A 14,486-nucleotide genomic window follows, 5' to 3' on the forward strand; every position below is an offset into this window, starting at 1 on the left:
ATTGTCAACAAAGACAATGGAAACCGATCCAGCATCCTAGGAATACCAAAAATCATCGAGTCCATGAAAACATTTAGGGCACTGTAAACCTAAATGGTAAAACCAAGAATTCACAATGTCCGTACTAAAGACATTCCTGACCATAAGATCCACGATAATAAGTCGGAAATCTAATCACCAACAATATAAATAACCAAAGAATATATCCTCCAATGTGAGAGCAACGCTCCATCACAAGAAATACCACATATGTGGGAGCAACGCTCTACCACAAGAAATCCTCAATATGTGGAAGTAACGCTCCACTACATATAATCCCTAATATGTATCTGCAATAAATATGGGACAATGCTCCGCTACAAGCAATCCGTAATATGTGGGAGCAACGCTCCACCACAAAATAATCCCTAAATATGTGCAAGACATATAACTATCAACTAGTGACTGCACGAAATCACTCTACCACATATCACTATGAACAACCAAGGTATCACAATCCAATACGCAAATCAAATCCATCGTCAACTCTATCAACATCGTAGTGGGTCACCCACTAATAGGAGAATTAGCTGACAGAGTAATACAACAAATGACATAATGTAGACACTCTATATAAGTAGAATCATCATCATGCTACCAACAATACACCTGACACACGTGCACACACAACATAACTATGATCGATATAATCATCCAATTAGTACACACCAAATATACTCATAGCACAGGTAAAAATCAGTGTGATACCTCCAACATTACATACCGAACCCGTGTGCATAAATCATCGTAGGTATAATCGATATTACACCTCAAACAACACTTACATGACATATATACACCTATGCCAAGAGTATAATCAACGTAATACTTCCAACAAATCATACTCGACACGAATGTACACACAGAACAATTATAATCAACAAGATACCTCTCATAAAACACCAAACACATGTACACATACCATAACACAGATTTAATTGACATGATACCTTCAATTATACAATCAGACACATACACCTAACTACATAGCTATGATCCACAAGGAACCTACAAGAACCATATCAGAACATGTATACATATACTACTTGCAAATGGATAGCCTACCACAGGACTCCTACAACACATAACAAGTATCGTATAACTTGGCTCTGATACCACTAAATTGTCACACCCCGGGGAAGTCCCTGTCCGAAGAAATTTCGGCAACACCTCCCCTGTATGGGTGATAATCTGAAATATTTCTACAGACACAATATACATCAGCCACAGGCGGCTGGAATATATACACAACCACGCAATTATATATGCAGCCTACTCTGCTGATACCACAAAAATACAACCACGCAGTTTTATATAAATCTAACAGCCTACTCGGCTGAACAAAAACCAAACACAGCGGAAATTCAATAGACAACACATACAACAATAAACAAAGACTGCTAGCCGGCTAGGCTTACACCACACAACAAAATAACACTCCAGAAACATAACTGGAACACAAAGCAAAATACAGAAATTTCATATACCAAAAATGTAAATAAATAAAAACGGAGACAGATCTTCTGATGTGACGTGGGGACCGACAGGTAGGATACTCCAAGCGACTCCATAACAACCTGGTACCTGAAAAGATAGAGTCCACGGAGGTGAGTTCAACAACTCAGCGGGTAACAACTGATATGCATAATAAAGAAAATAACAACCAGCACTAATCATGCGTACAGTCTCCTAATACAAGAAGGGTAAATGCAACTAAAATAAGTAGGAGAAAACTGTATTAACCCGGACCAGGGTATAAGTACAACAGGGTCGTCAGACCGAGAGTGTCATAAATCATGTATGCATGTCGATCATATGCATTTATATAAATGCAGCAAGTAAATGCAGCAAACACAAGCAATAAATGCATCATGCATATTATGCAAATGTCATGGTCACCCCTGACGCCAGTTAGCCATCTCACACACAATGGTGAGACCAAGTGGGTAGAGATGTGACAACCGTGTACTCTGCCATCACTGCTCCTGATGAGTGACCGAGTGGACGGGATGCTGTCTGAGTACACCTATCCTCCTACCCCATATCATAAATGGGGGAGCTCAATGCTCTCATCTCCTGGTACACGATGACGGAGAGAAATCTCTGCCGGCTACCACACTGCGTCACACTACCCATGAGCGGACCAACGGAGCCAAATAGAGTCCAACCGCCTGCCACGCTGCTACACTAAACCAGCGGTGCCAAACAGAGTAGAACTGTCTGCCGGCTACCACGCTGAGTCACCAGACCAACGGTGCCTAACAGCAGAACTGTCACACACCTGTCTGATATACCACTAACCTGTGAGTGGTGGTGTGTACAGATACATGTAACTGGCAATGTCCTCGACAATAATGGAGCAAACTATTGTATAGCATGCAATCATGCAAAATGATGCATGACACTAAACATGACAATATCCTGAACAACATAGCAATATCCATACATGAATATAAAATGTGTACCATTGGACAATGAACCAAATCAAAGGTACATCGATCAGATAAGGTATCAAAAGCCCTAGGTCCTGAACATAATAAATAACATGATTATGTCACTACCCCTATAAGCATGTATGATCAGATAAGTACTAACATGATATGCATAATAAATAATCAAACAAGCATGTAACAGAATCGGGTAGTGATCAACCGAAGCAAATAAGAAAACACAATCATTGTTATTTGTTAAAAACATTACTATGCATATCAAATGACAGAAAGTCAAAGTACCCGCCTCCAAATCGAAAAGTCCAAACTAGCCCAAATTCGACGTCGAGATACTCGTCTCACGTCAAAGTCCTGTGTCATCAATACATATACATTTTATTTAGCTAATTCCTATAAATAGCTAAATAAAAATCTCTTACACTAAATTAGGGAAAACCCCTAATTAACACAATAACATAAACCTAATCCACAATCCACCATTAGATCAAGAATCCAAACTTAATTCCATTTACACATGATTACACATCTACATAATCAATCACCTAATTCAAATACATAAGCAATTATGTATGTGCCAATTCCTACCTAAATCAACATGTATCATAATCATGTTCCTTACCTAGATTCACATGATCATCTAACCAATTCCTCCAATTCGGAACATGATCTACAACAAGTATTCAAATACACCTAATCCTTACCTTAATTCAGCCGCTGCTGGAACTCAAGGGTTGCTGTTTGATAAAGTGCTGCTGGACGAAGGGTTGCTGCACAATTAGCGGTTGCTCATTGCCGGACACGAGGTGAGTAACTGCTGGAAGCAAGAATACCTGCTGGAGTTCAAAGCTCTGCTACTAGAAAACAAGTAAGCACAAATTCCAGATCACAGAATGAAACAATTCATAGCCGGGAACAAATTACACTATTCGGACCAAGAACAGAAGATCCAAAACCAACAACCCAAACTTACCTCAACCGTGACCTAAATTTCCTCCGCAAGGAAGGAGTCCAAGCTCCGATTAGGGGAAACAACAAGAACTGATCCAAGATCTTCCTCCTAGTGTAAAACAGGAAGAAGGTTACAAGCCAATAAACCCAATCAAACAAGATCCTTGAATCCATAAACTTCTCGTCCCTTCTTTACCTTGAGGATCGCTGCTAGGGCACGGGAACACCGACGATGGATCGGCAGTGGCACGCAGAGACAAAGGAAGTCAGGCGATCGTGTGGAGACGGCTAGGGCAGAGAGGAAGGGAAAAGGGTGATGGTCGGCCCTAGGTGGCTGCGATGCCAACTCCTTTGCGGTGGCTAGCGACACCATCGCTGATTCTGCTTCGACGAAGGAATGGCGGTGAGGAATTAGGACACAGTGGTCGGGGTCGAATCAGGTGGTCGATCAGTGGGTTGTGCCGACGAGAGGTCCTGGCGCTGGTTCTCGACTGGGCAGCGGAGCAGAGATTAGGGCACAGGTAAGACAGAGGAGAGGTGGGCTGAGCCTAGGGCACGACTTGATGCTTGGTCTCCCGGCGAGCTCTTGTTGATCGAGACCAGGAGAGGGGGAAAAATCGACAAGGGCAAAGGAGTGGAATCGGGGCAGAGGCGAAGAGAAGAAACGAGACTCCTTGGCTGCCCCTTTTTGTCCATGAGAGAGAAGAGGAAGAAGAAGGAAAGGAGGAGAAGAAGGGATCTGTGGCTGAAGAGAAGAATCGAGAGAGAAATAGGAGGAGAAAGGAAACCGTCGGGGAGTAGTTCGGCGGGGGAGAAAAGAAAAGGAAAAGAAAAGAAAAAATAAATTTTTCCTCACTTAAATGGGGTAGTCTAAACAGACTTTCCCGGATCCCATTTTTATACCCGTAACCTGAGCCATACGAGCTCCAAAAAATTCTCAAAAAATTTTCTAAAAATTTCAAAAAATTCTCTTATCGTTATTCGCTATTTTTCAGTATTTTACAACAACGACCTCTTGATCTTCTACCATATTCCTCTTCTTATCTTGGATGTTGTGTGGGAAACGATCTACCGAGATGAGAACCACCCAAGCCCTTTTTCTTCCTCACCAAGTTTCGGCCACCAAGACTCTTCCAAGGATATAGAGGTTCGGCCACCACCACCAAACTCCAAGGGATGCAAGAAACAAAGCCTCCTTTCTCTACTTCTTCTCCTAGCTTGAACCGGCCACCAACAAAAGCTCCAAGAGAGGGAAGAACCCGGCCACTAAAGAAGAAGAGAAGAGGAGGAGAGCAATGGCTAGGGCCGGCCACCAACAAGGAAGAGAGGGAGATAAATAGAATAGAGTTGTCACCAATGAAGGCACCCCTACCCCCTCTTTTATAATCTTTGGTCTTGGCAAATAAGGAAAATTTAAATAAAACCTTCTTTATTTTCTTTGCCATGACAAGGAAAATTTAATTGATTAAATCCAATTTCCTTTTCTTAATTATAATGGTCGGTCACCTCATAGCTCCAAACAAGGAAAGTTTTAATAACACAAGAATTAAAACTTCCTAATCTGTTTTCGAAAATTTTTAATAAAAAATTTATCTATTAATTTTTCCTTTCATGGTTGGTTATAAAAGGAAATTTTATAAATTAAAATCTTTCTTTTAAACATGTGGATGATTTCCAAAAAGGAAAGTTATCTTTAAAATTAAAATTTCCTTTCAATCTACAAATAAGGAAAGATATCAAATCTTTTCTTAATCTTTTGTAGAAACTTATAAAAGGAAATATTTAATTTTAAAACTCTCTTTTAAATCATGAACATGGTTACAAAAAAGGAAAGTTTTATCAAAATTAAAATCTTTCTTTCAATCTACAAATAAGGAAAGATATCATATCTTTTCTTAATATTTTGTAGAAAGCTATAAAAGGAAAGATATAAATTTTAAACTCTCTTTTAAAACCATGGAATCCACATAAGAAAAATTTTAAAAATCAAAACCCTTTTAATTTGATTAGGGTCGGCCACTTATGCTTGGGCTCCAAGCATTGGCCGACCACCTACTTGGCTCAACCTTTTGGTCTTGGCCAGGCCTAGGTTGGGCTTCAAGCTAACTTGGCCGGCCACCTAAAGGTGGGTAGAAAGGTGGGTATAGGTGGGTATAATTCTCTTCATACAAGAGGCTACGATAGGGACCGAGGAGGAATTGGTTTTGGTCTCCCGATGAAAATAAGCTCCCCGTGTTCGCCTCGAACACCCAACTTAATTTCATCAATAATAATTCATACCACTAAAGAATTATTATTGAACTACTGCACCAATCCCAAATTACATTTTAGGCTCCTTCTTATTATAAGTGTGTTAGTCTCCCTGTGTTTAAGATGTCGGATGCCCACTAATTAATTGAGTTACTGACAACTTATTTTAATTAATGTTTTAGTCCAAGAGTAGTACCACTCAACCTTATCGTCATGTCGGACTAAGTCCACCTGAAGGGTTTAACATGACAATTCTTATGAGCTCCTCTTGGGGACATTATCAACCTAGATTACTAGGACACAGTTTCCTTCTATAATCAACAACACACACTATAAGTAATATCATTTCCTAACTTATCGGGCATATTGATTCATCGAGCTAAATCTCACCCTTTGATAAGTCAAAGAAATAAATACTAAATATATGTGTTTGCTATTATATTAGGATTAAGAGCACACACTTCCATAATAACTAAGGTTTTGTTCTTTTATTAAGTCAGTATAAAAAGAACTTACCTTAAATGGTCCTACTCAATACACTTAGAGTGTACTAGTGTAATTTATTAGTCAAGATATACTAATACCTAATTACACTATGACTATTCCAATGATTTGTTCCTTTCCATCTTAGTCGTGAGCAACTGTTTATAATTTATAAAGAACTAATAACATGATCTTCTGTGAGTGACACTCCTCACCATATTATCTACATTATAAATTAATTCAACAACTACACTTAGCAAATAAATGTAGACATTTGACCAATGTGATTCTTTTATTTCAAAATAGATGTTTACAAAAAGTAGGCTTTTAGTATACACTCTAACAGATATGAACACATTTCTTACTTTTTCATGACCCAAACTTCATTTCTTGATATTTATGTGTGATGGCATCCTCAACTCCTATTAGACAATGGGTTTTTTTTTAATGCTCCATTTTGAAGCATACATTATCTTCATGTATATTATGGAGTTACCATATGTATGATTGTCTAAGTGCTAATTATTCTTTGAAGATATGTGTTGAGAATGCTTATTAGTTGATTATGAAGCTCTCATTGTATCTGCATTCTAAGTTATCTACGGGCTTAAAATTTATTCCGCTTGAAATTATCTTCTCAACATGCTCTTACTCCTCCCATTGTCTAGGTAGATTTTGTTGGTCCCTTAGCGGCTGGCTAGAGGGAGGTGAATAGCCTGTACAATAAAAACAAACAAATCTTCCTCGACTTTATAACTTAATAAAAATAAACACTTGCATAAGAGAATTAAAAGCACGGGAAGAGTTACTTGGTCTGCAATCAATGGATTGCTAATCCAAGAAAGTTAAAGCTCACTAAAATTTCATTCAGGTGGAGAAGTGTCTTACAACAGTTAAAGTACTCAATTTGCAAAGCTAAACAAAAGACAAATCAGTTACAAGTGTTCTATTGCACTACTGAGATCAGGGTTGTATTTATAGCCCTGATCAAGGCGCTTGGAAGGGTTCCAAGCGCCTGGACTCGGATAGAATTTTATCCGCGTCGTAATGGCTCACAACACGTTGAGTTTCGATAAACTTTCTAGTCCGGGAGCCTTGACCTGTTCTGGACGCCTGAACCGGGTTGAATCGGCCTTTGCAGCATCGTCGAGCCGAGGTGCCCTCGGGCTCTCCAGGGGCTCTCTCTCATGCTGTCCTTCTCACTAGCTGCGTCTTTCACTCGATTTCCTGTGCTCCTAAGTTCCTGCACACTTAGACATAAGGGTTAAACACCAACATGAACTAACTTGACTTGGTTGATCACATCAAAACTATCTTGGGGTACTTATAGATTTCTTTGGGAGTAATTTAGCATCCTCTCAACCATGTTTCTTTGACTTCTAACTTCTTATCCAAGCATCCTTGAGATTCCTAGCATAAAATTGTTTCATGGATAACTCCTTAGAGAGCTAGACACTTAAACAACGATGGATGCCTTGCCCACATGAATGTTGTACTTTTTGTTCTCCATAATTTCTTCCTACATCTTCAAAGCTGCTAAATGGGTGATTTATTAAATTGGCTCATCCTCTATTTCTCAGTTGATTTCAAGAGCAATTGTTTTTTTTTTGTCTAGTTGTAAATCTCAAGAACTTGGAATCATTGACTTAAATGTTCATAGGCTTGCCCTTCTCTCATAATGGTGGTAGCATTTATTTTACTGTCTCTTCTCTCCATAGGCTTTAAAATTGCCTCCTCGTGTAACATCATCTAGCTCTTGTCAACTCCTTACCCTCAATGGGATACTCCTGAAAACTTTTCTTCCTTTTTATCCACAAATTTCTTAAGCACAAAGTGCATTTACTAGAAAATCATAAAATGAATTAAATAACTTTGTAATTGGTGACTATAATAAGTTGTGATGCTTAATTGGTGACTTTAATAAGTTGCGATGCTTATTAGTATATACTAATGCTCTTTTTTTGTGGCTTGATGATGTGTGTTTCAGGAAGATTTATACTATCCACATCCATTTATACAAGACATCGTTTGGGCGTTCCTTCATAAAATTGTTGAACCTATTTTGATGCATTGGCCTTGTAGCAAGTTGAGAGAGAAGGCTATTAATACTGCTATCCAACATATTCATTATGAAGATGAGAACACTAGATATATTTGCATGGGTGCAGTTAACAAGGTAAGCCGAAAGATTTCTTTGAAGAAGTTGATTACTGTTAATTTTTATAGCAAACGATAGGATTCATTATCGGCAATTCATCATAAGTGCATAACAACCAAGAATGTGAATGAAAAATCCAAGCCAGTTTTTCTTTCTTCTGACCAACACTGTAAATGTATTACAATTTATGTAGCAATTATGTGAGCAATGTTTTCTTTTGAAATTTCATCTATATAGGTACTTAATATGCTTTGCGTCTGGATTGAAGACCCAAATTCAGAGGCATTTAAGTTACATCTTCCACGAATATATGATTATCTATGGTTAGCTGAAGATGGAATGAAAATGCAGGTATGCTAGAATATGCAGTGCATGTACTCTTATTAGTTTTGGTATGTGTAAAAGAAGTTGTTGTATTGTTAATTTTGTAGGGCTGTAATGGCAGCCAGGTGTGGGACACAGCTTTTGCTGTTCAAGCAATTATGTCAACTGATCTTTCTGAGGAATTTGGTGAAACACTCAAGAAGGCTCACGAATTCTTTAAATGCTCACAGGTTAGCATTTTTTAACAAAGTTCTCAAAAGTATGTGTATTCTTCTACTGAATATTTACCCTTTATTGAATATGCAAGTACATTAAGTTTTCTCTTCTTTCTGATTGGAAGATCCTTGAAGATTGCCCTGGTGATCTTGATTTTTGGTACCGCCACATCTCCAAAGGTGCATGGACCTTTGCAACTGCAGATCAAGGGTGGCCTGTCTCATTGCAGCAAAAGGCGAAGCCCTCGCCCCCAGGGCCCCCACCGACCGGACCCACGGCCATCGTGAGGGAGGTAAATCGCAGCACCCGAGCTAGTATGGGACGGACCGGGTGGGATACAGGGATAGGGGAAGGGTGGCCTGTCTCAGATTGTACAGCAGGAGGACTTAAGGTAACTGCTATCTTCTATTGGCAAAGCCAAATTTCTTGATGTTGATGCTGATATTTCTTCTACAGGCAGCCCTCTTGTTATCTAAGGTTACTCCAGAGATTGTTGGTGATCCAATTGAAACAAGGAAGCTTTATGATGCTGTTAATATCATCCTTTCACTAATGGTAACAACACCAAAAATAGATGGAAATACTTAACAATAACTTTTTCTTCTAATTGTAGTTATGTTGCAGAACAAGGATGGTGGTGTTTCCGCTTGGGAACCTACAAGGTCCTATGCTTGGTTGGAGGTATGTGCCCCAAGAGCATTATGTTGCTATTGCATTCTGCATATGTTTCTAGCTCAATCATGTATCTGGAGTATGCTCATTGATTAATTCACTTTGGACAAACAAGAGTTGTTTATATAACACTAGCTAGGGTCATCCTTGAAGTTGTTAATTTTCCAAGTAATTAAATTGAGGCATAAAGGTTCTTTAAGCCTAGAAATGGGAAGGAGACAACATGCATGTGTTGATGAAGCACATGAGCATTTACGAAATGTAGTTTTAAAGATGTAAAAATGAGATTAATTATTGTTTACTATTATTATTATTAACTAATTCCTTAGATCATTAGTTCAAGGCATTCTTATGTGCATTCCAGAACCATACATACTTTGGATAGTTGAGGAAAGCGCGAGGAATAAGACAGCAAAAAATAAAGGAAAGAAAGAAAGTTTGGAACATATATACAAATTGGTGTGGCTAGTTTATATTTAGAAAATCTTATTATATGTTCCTTTTCAATTTCAAAATAAAAAAAAGTGAAAATTTCTTAACGGACTGGTATCTTTTCTGATTTTTAGAAGAAAGAATTAATTAAATCCACAGATATTTTCCAGTTTTGTATAATATGAAAGATAGGATGGAGTTAGGGATGGGAACAATGTACAATTTAACAAAACTTGCTTTATCTTTACTTGTTGGAACAATGTACAATCAACTTAAGCTTCCTTCTAAGGCAACATCTTTTGTGGAAACTGAAGTATAAGTTAATAAACCTAATGTCTTAGTTATATTGCAGAAAGTATTGATTGGTCTATTGGATTGGTTGATAAGAACCTAGAATTTTTATCTATAAATTAGGATAGATAATTATATGTCACTCTTCTACCAAAGTCATGGCAATCTTCACTTACTAAATTATTTTTTTTATAGATTTTTAATCCCGCTGAATCATTTGGAGACATTATGATTGATTACTCGTAAGATTCCATCACTTCTATTTATTAATATAATATTTTCTATTTAGTTACTTTAATTTTTTATTTGCAATTGAATTGCAAATGCTTTTTTATAGGTATGTCGAATGCACCACTTCAATGATTCAGGCATTGACATCATTTAAAAAGTTATATCCAGACCATCGGCAAGATGAGATAGATGATTGTATTAACAAATCAGCCCATTTTCTTGAAAAGGCACAGCGAGATGATGGTTCATGGTTTGCACTTATAGTTGTCCATTTCATTTAAATTCATTTTGTAGGATTCAATCGGTTCAGTTTAAATTTTCTATATAAAATTTTACTTTTGAGGGGTGTTTTTCGGTCAGAGGAATTAGTAACAACAAATGTAGACTATCCTCTTGATCATTTTTGTCCAAGTTCCTATTTTGCCAATTAATTATGGTGTTGCATTACAAAGTCATATTTGTAAAATTAAATATCCTGTTTCTTTAAAGATTCATCAAGCTAATGTGTTATAATCTACATTTGCGGTTACTAATTCCTAAAGATCCATCTTGCTGAACTATCTTATCACTAGTCTTATTTTGGTATTGCCAAGAATAAAATCTTTACAATCATTTATTCTAAAAGTGCTATTAAGGCATTTAAACTTTTGCTATATTCTGTTAACTTCTTCTAATAGGTATGGATGTTGGGGAGTTTGCTTCACTTATGGCACATGGTTTGGAGTAGGGGGATTGATTGCCGCTGGAAGGACATACGAGAGCAGCTCTTGTATTCGAAAGGCATGCAACTTTCTATTATCTAAACAACTCGCCTCTGGCGGCTGGGGAGAAAGTTATCTTTCATGTCAAGATAAGGTTAATTCCTAACTGATTGCCCATTTGTCTTTTCCAGCTTCTTCCATGAATCAGCACCATTATATGGGTTTTAGTTCAGTTTTTCATATGATATTCTACTCTCTTTTTCTTTTTTTAACATGCAAGTCATATATTTCAATGTTTATGGTCGTGGTACGGGTAGCTAATAACATGTCCTTTTCCTTTTTAAGATATAGCGAGAGATCAAATTTAGCTAGAAAGATTTTTTCCCCAGATTGTTTCATCGGGTTGTTTCATGTTTTTGTATTAGCCAAGATGTTTATGAATCAAGTAACATACTGACATCTTGATTCTGAATATTTCTACATAAGTTTACTAAACAAACTCTATTCGAATTCTAATTCGTTTACCCTAAAATTATGATTGGGTCACACTGGCATCTTGACTGGTTCAGAAGTTACTAACCACTTTATTTTTCACATTATCAAGATGGCAAGTGACTAAGATATTTCTTGTGTTCTCTTCGAACAGGTCTACACAAATCTTAAAGGCAATAGGATTCATGCAGTGAATACAAGCTGGGCAATTCTAGCTCTAATCAATGCTGGAGAGGTTAGTTATCTGTCAATCACAAATCTCATGAAGGCTTTGATTTTCTAGGATTACAAAGTCACAAGCAATTTTTTATCTAGTGAATGGAGAGAAAATAATGAAAATATTGTGTTTAAGTTCATGCAAAATGAGTGAAATTTTGATTCAATAAAGATTATGGTGCAAGTGCTTACTTGTCTTGAGATCTTCGAAAGAACTAGAAATCAATCAAATGTTCAAAATTAGCACGTGCAAAAAAAAAAAAAAAAATATAGCGTTCAAAGATGAGGTTATTTAGGGGGCTATTTGGGGTTGCTAAGAGGGCCATAAGTCTCAACTATTTGTGATTGTTAAATCACTTATCTTTTCTAGTCGCCTTATGTATCTTTCTTGACGACATTGTTTCTTTTTACATCATTGTTTTTTTTTGTTTATGAATTGTCTATCATCCTAAGTCCAAAAATAAGGCAAATCATATCACCATCTATAAAATTTTCTTCGAGTGCATCACCGATACATCATCAATAGCTCTCTATTGATTAATAGATTCAAAATACTCCCAACTATTTTCTCAATTATTTTTTCATTACATAGAAGGTTGAAAACCTTTTGGTAATATATTGTTAGGTTGCATTAGTTTTTGTGTTATTAATAAAATGTTCTTGAATGTAATTACGTAACAGATGAAGTAACATTACTTTTTTCAAATTTGTGTTGAAATAGGGTGATAGAGATCCAAGACCATTGCATAGAGCAGCTAAGGTATTAATAAATATGCAAATGGAGAATGGCGAGTTTCCCCAACAAGTAAGACATCACTTCTGTTTTTTTAATTCATCAAACACCAATTGATTATTTCTATAGATAGTTTTATTTTCTATTTTACTTTTATTTTATTGAGGATGTGTTTTAGTGCTTCTCTAGTCTTATATTTGTTACTTCTGTAAATTTTTAACAATTATTTTAACTTCAATGGAATTATTTTTCTTCCATTTTTACATCTTATTCTTTCATTTATTTTTTTATTAGTGTTATGTTCTTTTACACTTTCTCAATTTTATTTTACATATTGATACAAAGGAATAAATTGAAAATATGTGAAATATGTAGTGATAAATAATGTTGTTTGCTTTTGCGTTATTCAAGGATAGGTCGGATACTGGACTCCAAAAAAAAAAGAACTTTAGATTAGATTCATGCTACTTTCATTTTCTCATTTCTTGAGAAATGAGATGAGCAAGCGAGGAAAAGAAAATAAGTAAGGACATGTATTTATTTTTACTCATTTGTTATAGACATATATAATTAGATGAATGATAAATGGTTTAATTAGGTGATGTGATGAGATGGTTAATCAAGGAAGAGGGAGATAAAAAAATTATTAATGATGTTAATGATTACGAGTAAAATGATAATAGTTTGAACATATTTTGACAAATTTAAACCTCTACAGTGCATTCAGAAAAAAAAAATGATAAACTCTATCGCAAAATGAGATTTTCTCTTCTGCTATCAAGTTGTTTATCTCAACTAGTATTCCGTAATTCTAATTGCATTCTTGGTTTATAGCAATGTTTGCTATTGCATTATTTAAATACGTACTTATATTTGTTTCTGGCTCTCTGGCTCTTATTTCGTCCTCATATTGAATTTATCTCTTTCATTTCTATAAAAGACAAAATCAATAGTAATTGATCCTGACCGCGCGCTGAGTCGATGGAAACTGGAGATGTAGCGCCCTCTGCTGCTCCCGGGTGATCTCCGCAGCGACGTAAGCCTCCGATGAACCTGCAACAAAGCCTGGCCGGGAAGGGGTTCCCAGCGACGACCCTCCGATGCTCAAGTCAGGCGATGGCGAGAAGAAACAGAGTCAGAATAAAGACTGTGGCTATAATAGATTAGGAGAAAAATCATACCTCCGTCGAAGTCCGGGGATCTTTATATATGACCCCGGAGAGGCGTGTACACGCTTCCCAAGGCGTGCACGTTCCTCAAAGCATATCTCAGAATGGTTGTGTCAGAAAAACATGTCTGACGTCATACCGAAATTGTCCGACCATACCTCTGCCATGGTAGCGGAAACTTCCTCTGTACGATCCTTGGTACGACCCGGCCGCCGACCATGCTGCTTGTCGGCGGCAGGTGTCTCGAGAATGATATCACTAGCTGCCCCTTTTGTCCTCTTCTAAGCCCCTTGTCTCTAATTGGGTCGGACGGGCTGATCGCTCGGCCTCCCGGGTGCTCGAGTATACACGCACCTTGGACTAAGCGAGATGGTCGCTCGGTCACATACTCGGATGGGGCACCAGCTAGTTGTTCTGCAGTTCGGCCGAGCAGCTTGACTACTCGGCCTAGAGGTTCCTCCATAAGGGAGCTTGTGAGCGTCGGAAGCTCGACCCAAGGTCGAGCTGTCTTCGTGCCGACCCGTGATCTACTCAAGCCGGTCGGCCAGGAGACTTCCTCCCCACTCAGCCGGACTTTTGACTCTCCCGTGTCGTTGACCCCTTCCTCTGTGGGCCCCCACTTCTTACCACCGAATCACGTGCCTTCCCTTCAAGTCTAGTCGAAGGAGGCGGCAAGTCCGA

General features: G+C 37.6%; 1 protein-coding gene and 1 long non-coding RNA gene across 3 annotated transcripts in view; one reads left to right on the forward strand and one right to left on the reverse strand.

The window, feature by feature from the left end:
- Window positions 1–1,560: 1,560 nt before the first annotated feature.
- On the reverse strand, window positions 1,561–4,234 carry LOC122020753. Of its 2 annotated transcripts, none has more exons than XR_006122313.1 (4): window positions 3,634–4,234; window positions 3,460–3,546; window positions 3,191–3,343; window positions 1,561–1,623 (listed from the first exon to the last, which is right to left on the reverse strand). It is a non-coding gene; the product is annotated as an uncharacterized LOC122020753 (long non-coding RNA). The 2 variants fall into 2 exon arrangements; XR_006122312.1 differs by lacking the exon at window positions 1,561–1,623 and adding an exon at window positions 2,785–2,840.
- Window positions 4,235–8,163: 3,929 nt separating this feature from the next.
- The window catches only part of LOC122020750 (cycloartenol synthase-like), a 28,362-nt gene continuing 22,039 nt past the window's right edge, over window positions 8,164–14,486 (forward strand). Inside the window, exons 1-11 of the mRNA XM_042578772.1 lie at window positions 8,164–8,346; window positions 8,566–8,679; window positions 8,760–8,882; window positions 8,993–9,259; window positions 9,325–9,423; window positions 9,493–9,549; window positions 10,459–10,505; window positions 10,601–10,744; window positions 11,172–11,349; window positions 11,842–11,922; window positions 12,625–12,708. Of these exons, the coding sequence (XP_042434706.1) occupies window positions 8,236–8,346; window positions 8,566–8,679; window positions 8,760–8,882; window positions 8,993–9,259; window positions 9,325–9,423; window positions 9,493–9,549; window positions 10,459–10,505; window positions 10,601–10,744; window positions 11,172–11,349; window positions 11,842–11,922; window positions 12,625–12,708 (1,305 nt within the window). The 5' untranslated portion in view covers window positions 8,164–8,235. The remainder of the gene's footprint in view (window positions 8,347–8,565; window positions 8,680–8,759; window positions 8,883–8,992; window positions 9,260–9,324; window positions 9,424–9,492; window positions 9,550–10,458; window positions 10,506–10,600; window positions 10,745–11,171; window positions 11,350–11,841; window positions 11,923–12,624; window positions 12,709–14,486) is intronic.

This window comes from Zingiber officinale, chromosome 9A, assembly GCF_018446385.1.
Source record: "Zingiber officinale cultivar Zhangliang chromosome 9A, Zo_v1.1, whole genome shotgun sequence".
NCBI classification, from domain to species: domain Eukaryota; kingdom Viridiplantae; phylum Streptophyta; class Magnoliopsida; order Zingiberales; family Zingiberaceae; genus Zingiber; species Zingiber officinale.